The following is a 16,146-nucleotide window of genomic DNA, read 5'->3' as shown; positions in this document are numbered from 1 at the left end:
ACATTCCTTTGCCAACAAAGGTCCATCTAGTCAAGGGTATGGTTTTTCCAGTGGTCATGTATGGATGCGAGAGTTGGACTGTGAAGAAAGCTGAACGCCGAAGAATTGATGCTTTTGAACTGTGGTGTTGGAGAAGACTCTTGAGAGTCCCTTGGACTGCAAGGAGATCCAACTAGTCCATTCTAAAGGAGATCAGCCCTGGGTGTTCTTTGGAAGGAATGATGCTGAAGCTGAAACTCCAGTACTTTGGCCACCTCATGCGAAGAGTTGACTCATTGGAAAAGACTCTGATGCTGGGAGGGGTTGGGGGCAAGAGGAAAAGGGGACGACAGAGGATGAGATGGCTGGATGGCATCACCGACTCGATGGACATGAGTTTGAGTGAACTCTGGGAGATGGTGATGGACAGGGAGGCCTGGCATTGCAGGAGTTCTCAAAGAGTCAGGCACAACTGAACAACTGAACTGAACTGAACTGATGCTCAGTCACTCAGTTGTGCATGATTCTGTGGCCCTATGGACTGTAGCCCTCTAGGCTCCTCTGTCCATAGGATTCTCCAGGTAAGAATACTGGAGTGGGTTTCCATTTCCTACTCCAGGGGACCTTCCTGACCCAGGGACTGAACCTGTGTCTTCTATATCTTCTGCATTGGCAGGTGGGTTCTTTACCACTAGCACCACCTGAAAGCTAATGATGATGATATAATAATAACATATTTGTTGTATGTTAGAGATAGAGATACTGAGGCACAGAGAATTTAAGCTGTTGGTGATGGACAGGGAGGCCTGGTGTGCTGTAGTTCATGGTGTTGCAAAGAGTCGGACACGACTGAGAGACTGAACTGAACTGAACTGAACTGAAGGTCACGCAGATATTAAGTATAAAAGCCAGGACTCACATTCTTGCAGTGTGGTTGGAGAGTCCATGCTCTTTCAAGCAAAGTGCTCTTTTTTACTGATGGGCCACAGTAAAGCCACAGAGAGGGAAGGAGTGCTGGACAGGGAGCCAGGGGACCTGATCATCATGCTGTCACAATAACCTGCAGTGTGACTCTGAGTAAGCCACCTGAGCCCTCTGACTTCCATTTCTTTGTCTAAAAAAAAATGATAAGGTTGGGATACAAGTGCTCTATGAGTCCACAACTAGTTAAGTTCTTTTTATTTTTAATTAATTATTTATTTATTTTTATTTTTGGCTGCCCTGTGCAGCTTGTGGGAGCTTAGTTTCCCAACTAGGGATCAAACCCAGGCCCACATAAGTGAAAGTTTCAAGTCTTAACCAGTGGACCTCCAGGAAATTCCCAGTTAAGTTCTTTTTAAAAATCGATGAACAAAAATAAATAAATAAATAAATAAAAATAAAAATTGATGAACATCAACTCATCATCCCTCTAGGCAGTTCAGTCTTTCTGTTGAGAAAACAGAAGGAGCTGCTGGATCAGGTCTATAACAGGCTTTTTCACGTGGCCTGGATGGGGGATGTGGACAAGCCGCTGAAGGGTGTTTACAGTAGCCAGCTGTATGGGGTTGTGGTGTGTTCCTCAAGGTGTGGTGGGAAAGAGTCTTTAAAGCTTGGGAAGTCTCCCACACAGTACAGGTAACCATAGCCAGCTGGGTATAAACAAACATAGTGAATAACCAAACTGTTGAATGACAACAGAGAATAACAATGAAATTATGTGTGTGTGCGTGCATGTATGAGGTATTCACAAGGAGGTCCCATAAGCATGGCCTTAAGGGATCATGAACATCTTCAGCCCACTGACCATTCTGCTGCAGAAGATGGAGAAATGGCAGCTAATTTTTACCCAATTTACTCTCTTGTTCTCCCCTAAACTGCCTCTATCTATCATCTATCTGTCTCTATCCACCCATCCATCCATCCATCCATCCATCTGTTTTTCTTTGGTGAAATCTCTGGTGTACAGTACTAATCTTTTTAAGACTTAGGAAAATTGACTAACATCACGCTATTCCTGGAAGCACACAAAGGGTTGCTTCAAGCTTGCTCAAAGAAATAAAAGTCATTTCAAAGCCTATGTAGTGGGCCACATTCCCTGTCCATATCTCCTCTGGTGCCCTATCAATTCCAGCTCTCTCCATCCCCACTGCCACAGATATCCCATCCTGACCACTTTAGTGGTGTTAGCAAGAAAGGAAGCAGGCTGTGTGAGTGAGGGATTAGGGGAAGCAGAATTTTGGGTGTTTCTCTTCATAATGACAGTTTTTTAAAAAGTCCCCTATGGGCTTTCTGGCCTGGAGAACTCCATGGACTGTATAGTTCATGGGGTCACAAAGAGTTGGACACGACTGAGCGACTTTCACTTCACTTCATTTCATGGACTCTCTGATGAAGGTGGAAAATGCTCCAAAAACATCACTCAACAAACTGGTTTGGGGTGACCGGTGTACTGATTCATTCCACTGAGGCCTGCACATGCGGAGGTAAAAATGACCCCCAGAGTCCTGTCCGTACACCTGCACCCGGGGCCCCCAGGGGCTCCTCATTGGTCCACGTTCACAGAGTCCTGGCTGCACCCACTCTCTCCCGCTCTGTCCTGGGGTGCTCACCTCGCCGTTGAGGACAGCCGGCTCCTGGCTCCTGTCCGAGGTGGGGTGCACCACGGGGAGGGCTGTGGGTTTTATTCCAATGAGTTGCACAGACCCAGAAGACGTGTCAAAGGGATCCACAGCCGCCTTGCCAGAGTTGTCAAAAAGGACCGCTCCTTCCTCTTCATCACTCGCCGGCACTAAAGCATAACATAAACACGTTGATTTTCTGTTGTAGGGGAGTTGTGCCATCGTGGGGGAATGTATGTCAGGCTCACAGCCTAAGGACATCATTTTACTCAAAATGACCTCAGGAACAACAGCGTCTGGTTCGGTGCCAATGGCTCACTGCTGCTGGTGGCTTTCTCTTAAAATTTACTATCTATACTCTTCACCTCGCCACTGGTTTGAATTTAAACGGCAAAACCATTCCTTCAAAACTGTGACAGAACGCATTTGGGGAAAAAAAAAAAAACGTTAATTTGTTCTCTATATTGGGGTCGGAGATGGGGAGAGTGCCATTTGGCCAAACTAGGTAGCTATTCTTAAAACATGATAATCAAGACAATAATAGCACTCAGTTAATCTCTGTCACCAAAGCCACCCATTTTCACATTGCATAAAGGTTGAGTCTTCCCTGGTCAACCAGCCACAGTAATTGCTGCTGAAACTTTTTTTTTCCCCCTAAATATTGTTTCTCCAGTGACTAAGGTTTTGGTTTCTTTCATTTGTGTAAAATGAAAAAGAGCTAAGAAATAACCACCGAGAAATGAATTTAAAGCTACAGTGAAAGTCACTCAGTCGTGTCCGACTCTGCAACCCCATGGACTATACAGTCCATGGAATTCTCTAGACCAGAATACTGGAATGGGTAGCCTTTCCCTTCTCCACGGGATCTTCCCAACCCAGAGATTGAACCCAGGTCTCCTGCATTGCAGGCGGATTATTTACCAGCTGAGCCACAAGGGAAGCCCTTAAACCTATAGACAACTCCCCTAATTACCTAGAGCGATTTGCACCTACATTCTGTTAAACTAACGCTCCCCTCTGACAGAGGGTTCTGCTGCAATTGCTGAATGACAGCCATCTGCCTTGTGCATCCATAGATAGGCTGATGGAGAATGTTCCAGGGCCAGTGGTACCTTGCTGATTTACTTAAAGCACATTCCCATTAAATAACTATATGAATGACCGTTTACTAAGCATGGCTTGGCAAGAGATAAATGAAGCCTATTCAAACAACCAACCCAGTAAGCAACTTAGGAGCAAAATAGGTGTTATATAAAATATGAATGTAATAGAAATGTATTCATCTTTCCTCCTGTCTCACGAGATTGGGATGTCATTTAAATTATTGAGAAACACATAGTTTGTGTCATTCTGTCACTTATCATAATCACAGAAGATTTGTTAAATTAAGCCAGGTAAATTGCTATTTTTACAAAAGTCTAACCATGGGTTATAACTGGAATATTTGGGGGTGCTGAGGACTTATTTGTAAATAGGTCACTGATGAGCCAATGACAGAGGAAGACCTTTATTCAGATGTGTTACCAGATGCATATATCATTTTAGAATGTAGTTTTGCTAGGCAGTTCTTGCTTTCCCATCATTATCTCCCTCCCAGACAACTGCTATGAAGTTCAAGATGGCACCAAGATGTCTCGGTGTATCCAAGTTGCACTCCAAGATGGCACCAAGTAATTCTTGCCTCATAGTCACATAGGACCAACCTGTGTAACAAATAGGTAACTGCAGAAATGACAATGCATTGCTTCCAAGTCTAGGTCATTAAAAAAGCATTGTTGCTTCCACCTTGGTCTCTCTTGGATTACTTCTTACTCTAGGGGAAGTCTGCTGCCATGTTTATGAGACCACTAAAGTAGCCCTATGGAGAGGTCCATTCGGCAAGAAACTGAGACTCCTGCCAACAACTATGACAGTGAGCCATCTTGTAAATGGGTTTGGCCAGGCCTTTTGATGGTTACAGCTCAGCCCAACATCTTGACTGCAACCTCATGAGATACTCTGAACCAGAATCACCCAATTAATCCATTTCTGAATTCCTGACCCACAGACATTATGAAGTGAAGTGAAGTGAAGTCACTCAGTCATGTCCGACTCTTTGCGGGCCCATGGACTGTAGCCTGCCAGGCTCCTCCATCCATGGGATTTTTCAGGCAAGAATACTGGAGTGGGTTGCCATTTCCTTCTCCAGGGGATCTTCCTGACCCAGGGATCGAAGCTGGGTCTCCTGCATCACAGGCAGATGCTTTACCCTCTAAGCCACCTGCTGCTGCTGCTGCTGCTGCTGCTAAGTCGCTTCAGTCATGTCTGACTCTGTGAGACCCCATAGACGGCAGCCCACCAGGCTCCCCCGTCCCTGGGATTCTCCAGGCAAGAACACTGGAGTGGGTCGCCATTTCCTTCTCCAATGCATGAAAGTGAAAAGTGAAAGTGAAGTCGCTCAGTCGTGTCTGACTCTAGCGACCCTATGGACTGCAGCCTACCAGGCTCCTCCATCCATGGGATTTTCCAGGCAAGAGTACTGGAGTGGGTGCCATTGCCTTCTCCGCTAAGCCACCTAAGTGATGTCAAAAACCTCAAACTAAATCAATCAGCACACTTTCCCAGAGTGAGGCAGCAGGTTGATCAACACGTCTTTACTGTTTGTTAGTATGCTAACTCAGGGCTTGTTACAGCAACACTTTTAATCTCATCCTGATTAGTAATGATAATGCTTGCTCCTCCTGACAGAATGTATGATTAGTCATTGTTCAATCTACTTATAGAAATTCCTGGTTAACTGGAATTTCTGCTTAAGGAGTATCTGGTAGCACTTTAAAATCATGCAGCATAATTTTGGGTGTCAGAAACACGACTACATTCTACTCCTCTGAAAACAGATAACTTGAGTGATAATAACCCAAACACGCTATCTCATGACCACATCATTTAACAGATTTGGTCTTGCTTGTGAAACAAAAAATAAAAGGCTTCATTACCTATATTTTATCTTTGTATGAGAGGGTAGGTCTCTGCTTGAATACTGCTTTGAGAGTGGGCTCAAATCACCCTCACAGACATTATGTGAGATACTAAATTTAGTTAGTCATTTTTGGTGGCTAGGTGTTGGGGTAATTTGTTACACAGCTCTAAGTAACTAATACACTTCCTAAACAACCCCCCTCCTCTGAGCTTCCACTCGGCTCCTCCTACTTCTAAAATACACATTCCACTAGCAGCTAGGATGGGTTATCTCTTCAGGAGATAACCAGATCACAGCACTCCTTTGATCAGAACCCTCTGAAGGCTTCATCTCTCTCGGAATAAAACCAAGAGTCTTCACTGTGACCTAGAAATTCTGCACCACGTGGCCCTGGCCACCGTGCTGAACCCACTCCCCAACTCTCCCCTGAGTCAGTCTACTCCAGCCACAATGGCCTTTTGAACACAGCAGGCTTGTTTCCACCTCCAGGATTCTGCATTTACTATTCCTTCTGCTCAGACTGCTCTTTCCATGATTCTTTACCTGCCTAGTTCCTTCTTATTTTTCAAGTTGCTGCTTAAAAAAGACTTCCTTTATCCACCAATCTAAAATAACTCACCTCATCCCTCTATTATTTCTGCACCACCTTTATCACTATTGCTGTATTGACTTAATCTGCTCCAATCCCCTGCCACTAGAACATAAGCTCCATTCATGCCCCTCTTTTTAAAGTCTGATGACTTTGCCTTTAACAATGTCTTACACACAGTTGGCTTTCAATAGGGATTTGCTGAATGAGTGACGGAAGGACTAAGATTTCCTGACTTGGAAAAGGAAATGCTGTTAGTACCTGCAAAACCAGTAAACATGTAGAAGTTAAAGTCTTGCTATCATGAAAGCATTCAGAGGTTGAAAAGATGGTACTTTGCATTTGTATTGCTTCCAAGTTGTGATACTCTTACTTCCCACCCCATGGTCAGGTAAAGGGGGAGCATAACTATAATAGGTCAGGAAAAGGATACCCTGGGAACTATAAACTGCAGCTCTTTTCCGTCATCACTTAAAGTCATATTTAGATTCACACAATAATTCCTCTAGGTTTCTTTAAGAGCAAAATAGCTATTCCCCTGGCCCTCCAAAATAAAAGACTGTGTGGAAAAATACATTAAAGGGCACTGCATTGAGTGCTAATACATTAAAGTGTTATGTGAATACAGCAGGTTCATGAGAATATTTAAAGCATAATTTGTCCCCTAAGAAAAAAGCATGAGGCAATGCTAAGAAAAGGGCCATGGTGAGGCTGAGAAAGTCCTAGAACATCATCATGTCATCAGTAATTGCCACCAAGCATCCACCCCGTATCTATTTGTGTTTTGTTTGCATTGCTGGTTTGAACTTCAGTAAATAAGGCTGAAAAGAGATTTCACTTTCTCCTGTTTCAACTGGCAGGAGGAGAACCTTCCCATCAGAGGCAGAAAATGCCCTTAAACAAAACGTGTTCTTTTGTGGGGGGAATCTTTATTAAAGCTCAAAGACAAATAATCTACAACTAGAATCACTGCCCTTTGGGTTGCTTATCAAATAATAAGTGAGTCTCCATCTCATTGAGAAGGCAAAGAAAATAAAAACTAAAACTGTTTTTGAGTGAATATCTCTAACAAATCCTCAAGGGCCCCTGCCAAGAAAGTAGTGATTCATCCTCCAAGCTCTCTGATTCTTGTCTCCCTCCTGTCCCATGATAGCTAGGAGGCAAGGTCTGATTAAATTCTGAACCCTGGCTGTGAAATTACGGTATCTTAAAGGAAGGTACACCCTTATGGGTTTATGGAGGTTCTTTCTTCCAGATAACTGAAGGTATAAATACATACATTATGTTCTCACCTTGAACTCATTTTTAACTCCTTCATGGAAAACACTCTTCTTAAGGTGACATTCATTTTCTTTCAGAAGTTTGCATGCACGTGTCTCAGTTTCTCAGTCATGTCTATCTTTTGTGACCTCATGGACTGTAGCCTGCCAGGCTCCTCTGTCTCTGGGATTTTCCAGGCAAGAATACTGGAGTAGGCTGCCATTTCCTTCTCCAGGGATCTTCCTGTGGGAAGGACTGAACCTGTGTCTCCTACATCTCCTTTACTGGCAGGCAGATTCTTTACTACTGAGCCACCTGGGAAGTTTAAGCGTCTGTATTTAGTTGAGAAAATGCCAAACTGTTTTGCTTTCAAAATCCTAGCTCTCACATCTATCTTTCCCATTTATATTTAAACATCATCTTGAAATAGACTCTAAAATTGCCTATAGCTATGGTAGGTATGGACCAAACAGAAGCAGAAGATATTAAGAAGAGGTAGCAAGAATACACAGAAGAATACAAAAAAGATCTTAATGACCCAGATAACCATGATTATGTGACCACTCACCTAGAGCCAGACAGCTTGGAGTGAGAAGTTAAGTGGGCCTTAGGAAGCATCACTATGAACAAAGCTAATGGAGGTGAAGGAATTTCAGCTGAGCCATTTCAAATCTTAAAAGATGATGCTGTGAAAGTGCTGCACTCAATATACCAGCAAATTTGGAAAACAGCAGTGGCCACAGGACTGGAAAAGGTCAGTTTTCATGCCAAGCCCAAAGAAGGGCAATGCCAAAGAATGTTCAAACTATCACACAATTGCACTCATTTCACACGCTAGCAAAGTAATGCTCAAAATTCTCCAAGCCAAGCTTCAACAGTATGTGAACCGAGAACTTCCAGATGTTCAAGCTGAATTTAGAAAAGGCAGAGGAACCAGAGATCAAACTGCGAACATCTGTTGCATCATCGAAAAAGGAAGAGAGTTCCAGAAAAACGTCTACTTCTGCTTCATTGACTATGCTAAAGCCTTTGACTGTGTGGATCACAAAAAACTGAAAAATTCTGAAAGAGATGGGAATATCAAACCATCTGACCTGCCTCCTGAGAAATCTGTATGTAGGTCAAGAAGCAACAGTTAGAACCAGACATGAAACAATGGACTGGTTCCAAACTGGGAAAGGAGTACATCAAGGCTATATATTGTCACCCTGCCTATTTAACTTCTATGCAGAGTACATCATGTGAAATGCCAGGCTGGATGAAGCACAAGCTGGAATCAAGATTGCTGGGAGAAATATCAATAACCTCAGATATGCAGATGACACCACTCTCATGGCAGAAAGAGGAACTCAAAAGCCTCTTGATGAAGGTGAAAGAGGAGAGTGAAAAGCTGGCTTAAAACTCAACATTCAAAAAACAAAGATTATGGCATCCAGTCCCACCACTTCATGGGAAATAGATGGGGAAACAATGGAAACAGTGAAAGACTTTATTTTCTTGGGCTCCAAAATCACTGCAGATGGTGACTGCAGCCATGAAATTAAGATATTTGCTCCTCGGAAGAAAAGCTATAACAAACCTAGATAGTAAATTAAAAAGCAGAGACATTACTTTGCCAACAAAGATCTGTAAAGTCAAAGCTATGGTTTTTCCAGTAGTCATGTATGGATGTGAGAGCTGGACCATAAAGAAGGCTAAATGCTGAAGAATTGATGCTTTTGAGCTGTGATGTTGGAGAAGACTCTTGAGAGTCCCTTGGGCTGCAAGGAGATCAAACCATCAATCCTAAAGGAAATCAATCCTGAATATTTATTAGAAGGACTGATGCTGAAGCTGAGGCTCCAGTACTCTGGCCACCTGATGCGAAGAACTGACTCATTAGAAAAGACCCCGATGCTGGGAAAGATTGAAGGCAGGAGGAGAAGGGGACAGCAGAGGACGAGATGGTTGGATGGCACCACTGACTCAATGGACGTGAATTTGAGCGAGCTTCAGGAAATGGTGACGGGCAGGGAAGGCTGGCATGCTGCAGTCCATGTGGTCACAAAGAGTCAGACATGACTGAGTGACTGAACAACACAATGACAACAGCTATGTTAACTAACGAAGCCACTGAACTACAAGTTTCCCTATCCCCACCCTACCCCTGCCTTCAGCCACATTGCATATGAAACAGGCTTTTCCTTTTAAAGTTTTGATTTTCACAAAAAAGTAGAGTTAGAAGCTACTGAGGCAACCAACCTGGTGAAAACCAAGAACAATTTTAGAATAACAGCCTGTTAAATGAACATTTATTAATTAAAATCAGTAACCCTAACTTCTAGGATGGACACTGAGCCATAAAACAACATCTGATTATTCCATACCAAAAGAATAATCTATTCTCAGAGGTTATATTCACACAAGCAGTACTTTTTGCAAGCTGACAATGTGATGGAAATACACCTTATACGTTTTCCACAATTCCATTCAATGTTATTTTTTGCTTTCCCTTCCTTCCCTGTTTATCTTCTAATCCAATAAAATATGTTATTGATGTTTTTGATGAACTATAATATTGTATTGTAATAAAGTGGAACCTGTGTTAAAAAAGGACACTTGTAGGTTCCATTGAAGGTTCAGCCTAGAATTCTAATGTGCTTCAGCATCTGTTGAATTTTACATTAAACGAGTTGGTCCTTTCATTTCTATTTGAAACTTTCAAAGTGAAGCCTCACTGAACAGGAACCTGTGGTCAAAGAGAAGTGACCAAGTCTGAAAATTCACTGTGTTTACCTTTGGCAAAAAATAAAATGCAACGAAGCACTGTAAATTTGGATAAAGGATGGCTTTTTAATAAAACAAACACATTAAAACCTCAACCTGGTACAGTAATTGCATTTTATTCATGCACTGGCTGTTGCTATTTCTGAACCTGATATTTAAATAATCAAAGTGACCTAAAGGAACTAAGGAGGCAGGCAGGAAGGGTGGGGGAAACAAGAACAGGAAGGTCAGCGGGAACATTTAGAGAACTCAGTGTCCCACTGACTGGGCCAGTGGGGAGTCATGGAGTATGAAACTGGCCCTGCCCCTTCCTCTTGTACAGATTAAATGCAGGGAAGGGGGAAAGGCATCGTCTTGTAAGAGAGTATTTACTGACAGAAGAGTCTGTATGTTGCAAATTTTTAAGCAAGTAAAAGGGCATAGAGCAGTATGTACATTGGTCTCATTGTACAAAATAAAACAAAGCAATACAACAAAAAAAGCAAATATACGTGTGTGTTGTCATATGCATAGTCAATAGGTCTGAGAGAGACACACTGAGTTATTTAAGACCCTTTGAAGACTGGGGTGGGTGATGGGGCAGCTGGGGGAGGATGGACTCTGATTTCAGTTCAGTTCAGTTCAGTCGCTCAGTCATGTGCAACTCTGTGACCCCATGGACCGCAGCATGCCAGGCCTCCCTGTCCATTACCAACTCCCGGAGCCCACCCAGACTTTACACATTTCCAGGAAGAATATAAAGGAAGGTGGGGGAGGAGTGTGCCAGGAGTAGGAGGAGCAGGAGGGCCTCTTGATTAGAGGTCTTGGTGGTCACCACATTTGGTTAAAACAGCCTGCCCCTATGGCTTCATGGCTCACTGTCTCTGGGTTGCCGCACTCCCTCTGCCCACCTCTCTGATGATCTCACTCAGGAGGAAAGAGGAGAAAGTTGCGAAGTTCACATCTCCCTAAGCCGGAGCTCCTGCGGTCCCCTGTGTGTTGGCTTGGCAGAACACGAAGTGGTCCCAGGTGGGGTGGTTATGCCAGGAAAACCCCATACGTCACACCCTGATTCTGGCATGGAATGTACGATCTCTATGTTACAGAGCATAGAGGGGTTTAGGAAAAGAAAAAACTTTAAGAATCAAATCGGTATGCCAGTTTAAACAAATGCTTTACATAATGGCCAGAAATAGGGACCACGTTTTCCCTACAGAAGACAAATCCATTGTGTCACTCTTTTTTGGTCAAAAAAAGAAATGTGATATTTGGAAACAAAAGAACATTCTGGTGCTCTCTTCAAGACAGAGTCCTTGAACCACACTGCATCAAATTTCTTTTTAAAAAAAAGCACAGCCAACCAGAGTGCCAGACTGTTTGCCTTTTCACCTGGCATTGTTATAGGACTCCGTCTATAACCCTTGGAGATCCAAAAGGAATTTTCCCTGATCTGAGTGGCAGAGACATCATACACGGAAGGATCGAGCAAAAATGAGGCTCAGGTCAAAAGTAAGATGAGGAGGAGGGCGGGAGGCTGCACAGTGATGCCTGACAGAGGCCATCTGTAGACGGTGCGACAGCACAGCAAGGCGGCTGTGACCACTTGTAAACAACCCCCAGGACCAGTCCTTACGGGGAGGGAAAAGACGTGCCCTAGAGAGAAACTAAATAGTTAAGCTGCCCTGGAGAATAAAGACAGGAGCACGGGCTGATTTTTATAGCGACAGATTTATTACTGTCTTATTTTTCCTGGGGGAGCTAGACTTGTACTATCTGGATTCAGAGGCACAGACTGAACCCCTGAAATTTATCAAGGGACTCAGGGCATGAAAATGAAGGGCAACCTCCAAGACAAGCATCGGTTCGGAAACCTGCCACCCTAGTGGACCTGGTGCTAGAAATCAAGGCAATTCACCCCAAATAAGAAAAATCTCTAAGCAAACCTCAGTTCAACCTGTAAATGAGGTTTTTCTGCACAGTCCCATAAGAACAGAGGGCAGAGGTAGTGAAACAGTATAATTCAGGGAAGGGTATAGTGTGATACCTCAGGAAGGTAGGTAGGACCTTTGTAGGACACAGGAAGGAGGAGCGTGGGGGCTGATTTAAAGCACACTGGTGTGCAAGTGTGAGCACGCGCTTGCGCGAGTGTGTGTGGGCTGGGCTCGGGGGTGGTGCTTGGCAGGGAAGGCTTCTCACCATTTCTCTTCCGAGCCTCCTCCTTTGTCACTTTCTGCTGTGCCATTACATTCTGGGGTGAGCGTCTCCCCGAGCTGGGCTTCCCTGATTCGTTGCTGATGACAGAGCCATTCTCACTGGGCGACCTGCTGGAGGTAACCATAGCAACAGGGAGACGGTAAGTTTCAACTGGAGCAGCCTCCTCTCAAGGTTATTTTATTTGCACAGTTTATGTCTGTAGCCTTTTTTTCCGGTTTTATCCACCAAGAAGACATAACACAGGAAAAGGGGAAAAAACAAACCCTGCAGGATATATAACCCTATAGCTTAACACTACAGGGTTAAGCAGCTGGCTGTTGTAAAGTGCGTTTACCAGTGCTTAGCTCTGCAGAGAAGTTCAACGAGTGCAGCCCTCCATTCCCATCTCCTTTTCATTAACCCCCAGTGACTACAGACACGGCAGTGATGGCGTGTGCTCACTGTGCCCTCTTTAAAACACGCAATTTGGAGAGTGTTGCAGAGTGCTTGATTCACATGGCATCTTGGGGGACATGCATAAAACACGGTTCTCTTTGGCTGGTTTCTTTACAGAATATACCTTGACTCCTAAAGATTAAGTCACTCCACCACTGAATTCTCTCTCTCTCACACACACACGCACACACATTCTTTGTGCTAACTGGTAACCACTTACATGTGAATCTATCAATTTGAGCTATCCATTCACTCAGAAATCCCTGCTCTGTGCTGGGATCTGTGCCAGGTTTACAGGCATACAGAGATATGAGGATACCACCCACGTTCTCCAAAAACCCACCATGAGCACCTACTATGTGCCAAGGACTGTGCTGCATGCTTTCAAACTCTTGTGCTCGGTGCTAAGTCACTTCAGTCGTGTCCAACTCTACGACCCTATGGACTGTAGCCCTGCAGGCTCTTCTGTCCATGGGATTCTCCAGACAAGAACACTGGAGTGCGTTGCCCTTTCCTTTCTCCAGGGGATCTTCCTGACCCGGGGATCAAACCCCCGTCTCTTACGTCTCCTGCATTGGCAAGCAGGTTCTTTACCACTAGCGCCCACCAGGAAGCCCTTCAAACTGTTACTACATCCTTATTACAACCAACTGGCATGGTGACTGCCACTCTTGTTAGCAAGTGAGGAATGTGAATTTCAGGAGGCGAGGTGTTTTGTCCAGGGCAGAGTTGGGAAGTGGTGAGTCAGCCCTGGAAGCCAGAGCCCCTTCCCTTTCTGTCTTCTACAGTGTCCCAGAGGAGGCAGGCCTTACACAGGGCAAGCCACAGGGCCTTCTTGCCTTCCCTTGGGGCCGTTCTCTGGTCCTCTGGAAGCTATGGCAAAATGGACTCCTGCCCCTGCTGAGGCTCACACACCCCAGATCACACCAGCCTGTGGGTGGGATGAGCTAAAGACCCACTGCCTTCCCCTCTGGGGGAGACAATCAGGGGGCAGCTATCCAGAGGCTCACCAAACCCCTTGTTCTTCTCTTGTCAATTGCACAGACTCAGAACCTACTGGCACGTGGCCCCTATAATGGAAAACTGACTGGAATAAAATGCAGCCCCTGACCCGTAAGTAAGCCTCCTCCTCCCATTTCCCTCTTTTCCTCTGAGAATTTGGGATTCTCAGTCATGCACATTTCCATGCACTTCAGCACCCTAAAAACCATGCACAATGAAAGTGCCCACTCACAACCATGGGAGGAGGCAGAGTCGGCACGAGTGCACAGAGCACACCCAGGGCCACAGGAGATGCTCTCTGCCAAGGACATGCAGACAAGCATGAGTCTGGGAGGAACCGTTTACAATACTCCCACTTTGGGCATTCCGACAGCATGTTAGCACTTCAAAGGGTCCCATCAGTCCTGTCAGAAAGAGATTCATCTTGTTTTGTTTAATTCAGCACTTCCCTGGGTTTTTTTTTTTACCACAACCTCTTTCACCATAAAAGTAATACAACAAATGTAGTTTGAGAAATATGAATGAGGCATTAACTATGTGATCACTGAGTGCCAGGTGTGCAAACACACACATGCTCTAGGATTGTTTTCAGAACTTCACAGTTAATGGCACCTACTCTCCCCAAGACCCTGATGCTGGGCAAAATTGAAGGCTGGAGGAGAAGGGGATGGCAGGATGAGATGGTTGGATGGCATCACTAACTCAATGGACATGAGTCTGAGTAAACTCCAGGAGTAGCTGATGGACAGGGAGGCCTGGTATGGTGCAGTTCATGGGGTCGCAAAGAGTCAGACACGACTGAGTGACTGAACTGAACTGAACTCTTCCCATTGGCTTTTTGGGACAAAGGGATTTTTCACTGAGGTCCAGAAAGAAAAGCTCCTGGCAACTTGTTTTACACGCACAAAACATTTAATGGTTTTTCTGAGGCATTTGCATGTCTCTTACCTCATTTGATCTTGAAACAATTTTCTGGCTATTCCTTTCCCTCTAAGGAAAGGTATGAATGAGCACATTTCCGGGGTGGAGGGGGGAGCCCAACTCTGCTTTATTCTTACATCAACTTATAGACTTCTGTTTACATGAAACTGTCAACTCCATTCATAGGGCTAGGTGGCTTAGACAGTAAAGAGTCCGCCTGCAATGCAGGAGACCCGGGTTTGTCAATTCCATGAACTTCTGATCCAAAACAGAGGGTAAGATGTGTGCGTGTGTGTGTGTGTGTCCACTCAGGACAGGGACAAAAGTGTCTTTAAATGGGTCACCAGAGAGGCTGCAGTCTAAGGCTACTGAACTCAATAGTCCCCATTCTGAGTCTGGGTGGACACAGATCCTGAAGAACAATCATGGGGGTGGGGATTAAATCAACTGCTGAATAATCAGGACCAGTCCATGCATTGAAGTGCCCACTGCAAATGGCTGTCCCTATGAGGTCAATTCTCCATCCTTGCTCATAATTTCAGTCATGGACCAACAAGATGGCATTGCCAAAAGCCTACATAAGAACCTGAAACATCATCTGGTTGTTTGCACACAGCCAAATCTTCCATTTTCCTTCAGTTTTAAAAAATTTTTGAAGAATGGAGATATCTTAATGATTACCAAAATCATTGGTTTCCCCTATTCTTTTTTTTTTGTTTTTAAAGATTTTTTTTTGTGTGGATCATTTTTAAGTCTTCTATTGAAATTGTACAACACTGTTTCCATTTTCTATGTTTTGGCTTTTGGGGGGCCATGAGGCACGTGGGATCTCGGCTCCCGAACCAGGGGTCGAACCTGCATCCCTTGCACTGGAAGGCATAGTCTTTTAACCACTGGACCACCAGAGAAGTCACTCCCTTATTCTTCACTTGCAAAACTTTTTGGACCATCTAACAGCCCCATTCTGAGAGGTCACACAGTCCTGGTCTGGCAAGAATGAGGAGACTGATGCGGCAAGTTGGGGAAGACAGAAACATAGATGTATGACACACTTGTTCTTGGATTTGGCATCTTAAAATCTTCCTAAACGATCAGAGACTCCTGTGATCAGTTGAACTTGAACAGAGATGAGGTTTGTCCCACAGTTTTGGCAATGATATAGCCAGCCCTTAGTAAAGTTATATGTGTAGACAAAATTATGAAGCAAATGGAGATATCATTTAACAGGGTCATTGTTTTCTTTATTTGTATTTGTTTCATAAGCTAGTATTTCTTAATAAAAATCTGAGGTTAAAGAATTTGAATCTGATTAGCAAGAGTAGACTCCTTGCAAATTCATGAAAAAAAGAACTTTTTCTAAAACCAGTTTTTAAAGAGAAAGCTTTGCATAATTTAAACCACTCAACTAGAATGTGTGGAAAAGTTTCTATTCCTCCTGGCAG

At 44.2% G+C, this 16,146-nt stretch overlaps 1 protein-coding gene across 1 annotated transcript in view; it reads right to left on the bottom strand.

The window, feature by feature from the left end:
* Window positions 1–16,146, bottom strand: part of KIAA1549L (KIAA1549-like ortholog) — a 124,745-nt gene that overhangs the window by 59,091 nt on the left and 49,508 nt on the right. Inside the window, exons 12-13 of the mRNA XM_010831832.1 lie at window positions 12,329–12,456; window positions 2,571–2,749 (exon numbers count right to left, since the gene is read on the bottom strand). Of these exons, the coding sequence (XP_010830134.1) occupies window positions 2,571–2,749; window positions 12,329–12,456 (307 nt within the window). The remainder of the gene's footprint in view (window positions 1–2,570; window positions 2,750–12,328; window positions 12,457–16,146) is intronic.

This window comes from Bison bison, unplaced genomic scaffold, assembly GCF_000754665.1.
Source record: "Bison bison bison isolate TAMUID 2011002044 unplaced genomic scaffold, Bison_UMD1.0 scf7180017864531, whole genome shotgun sequence".
NCBI lineage: Eukaryota > Metazoa > Chordata > Mammalia > Artiodactyla > Bovidae > Bison > Bison bison.
Note: the sequence above shows the minus strand (reverse complement) of the source record. Positions and strands in the feature narration are given on the sequence as shown.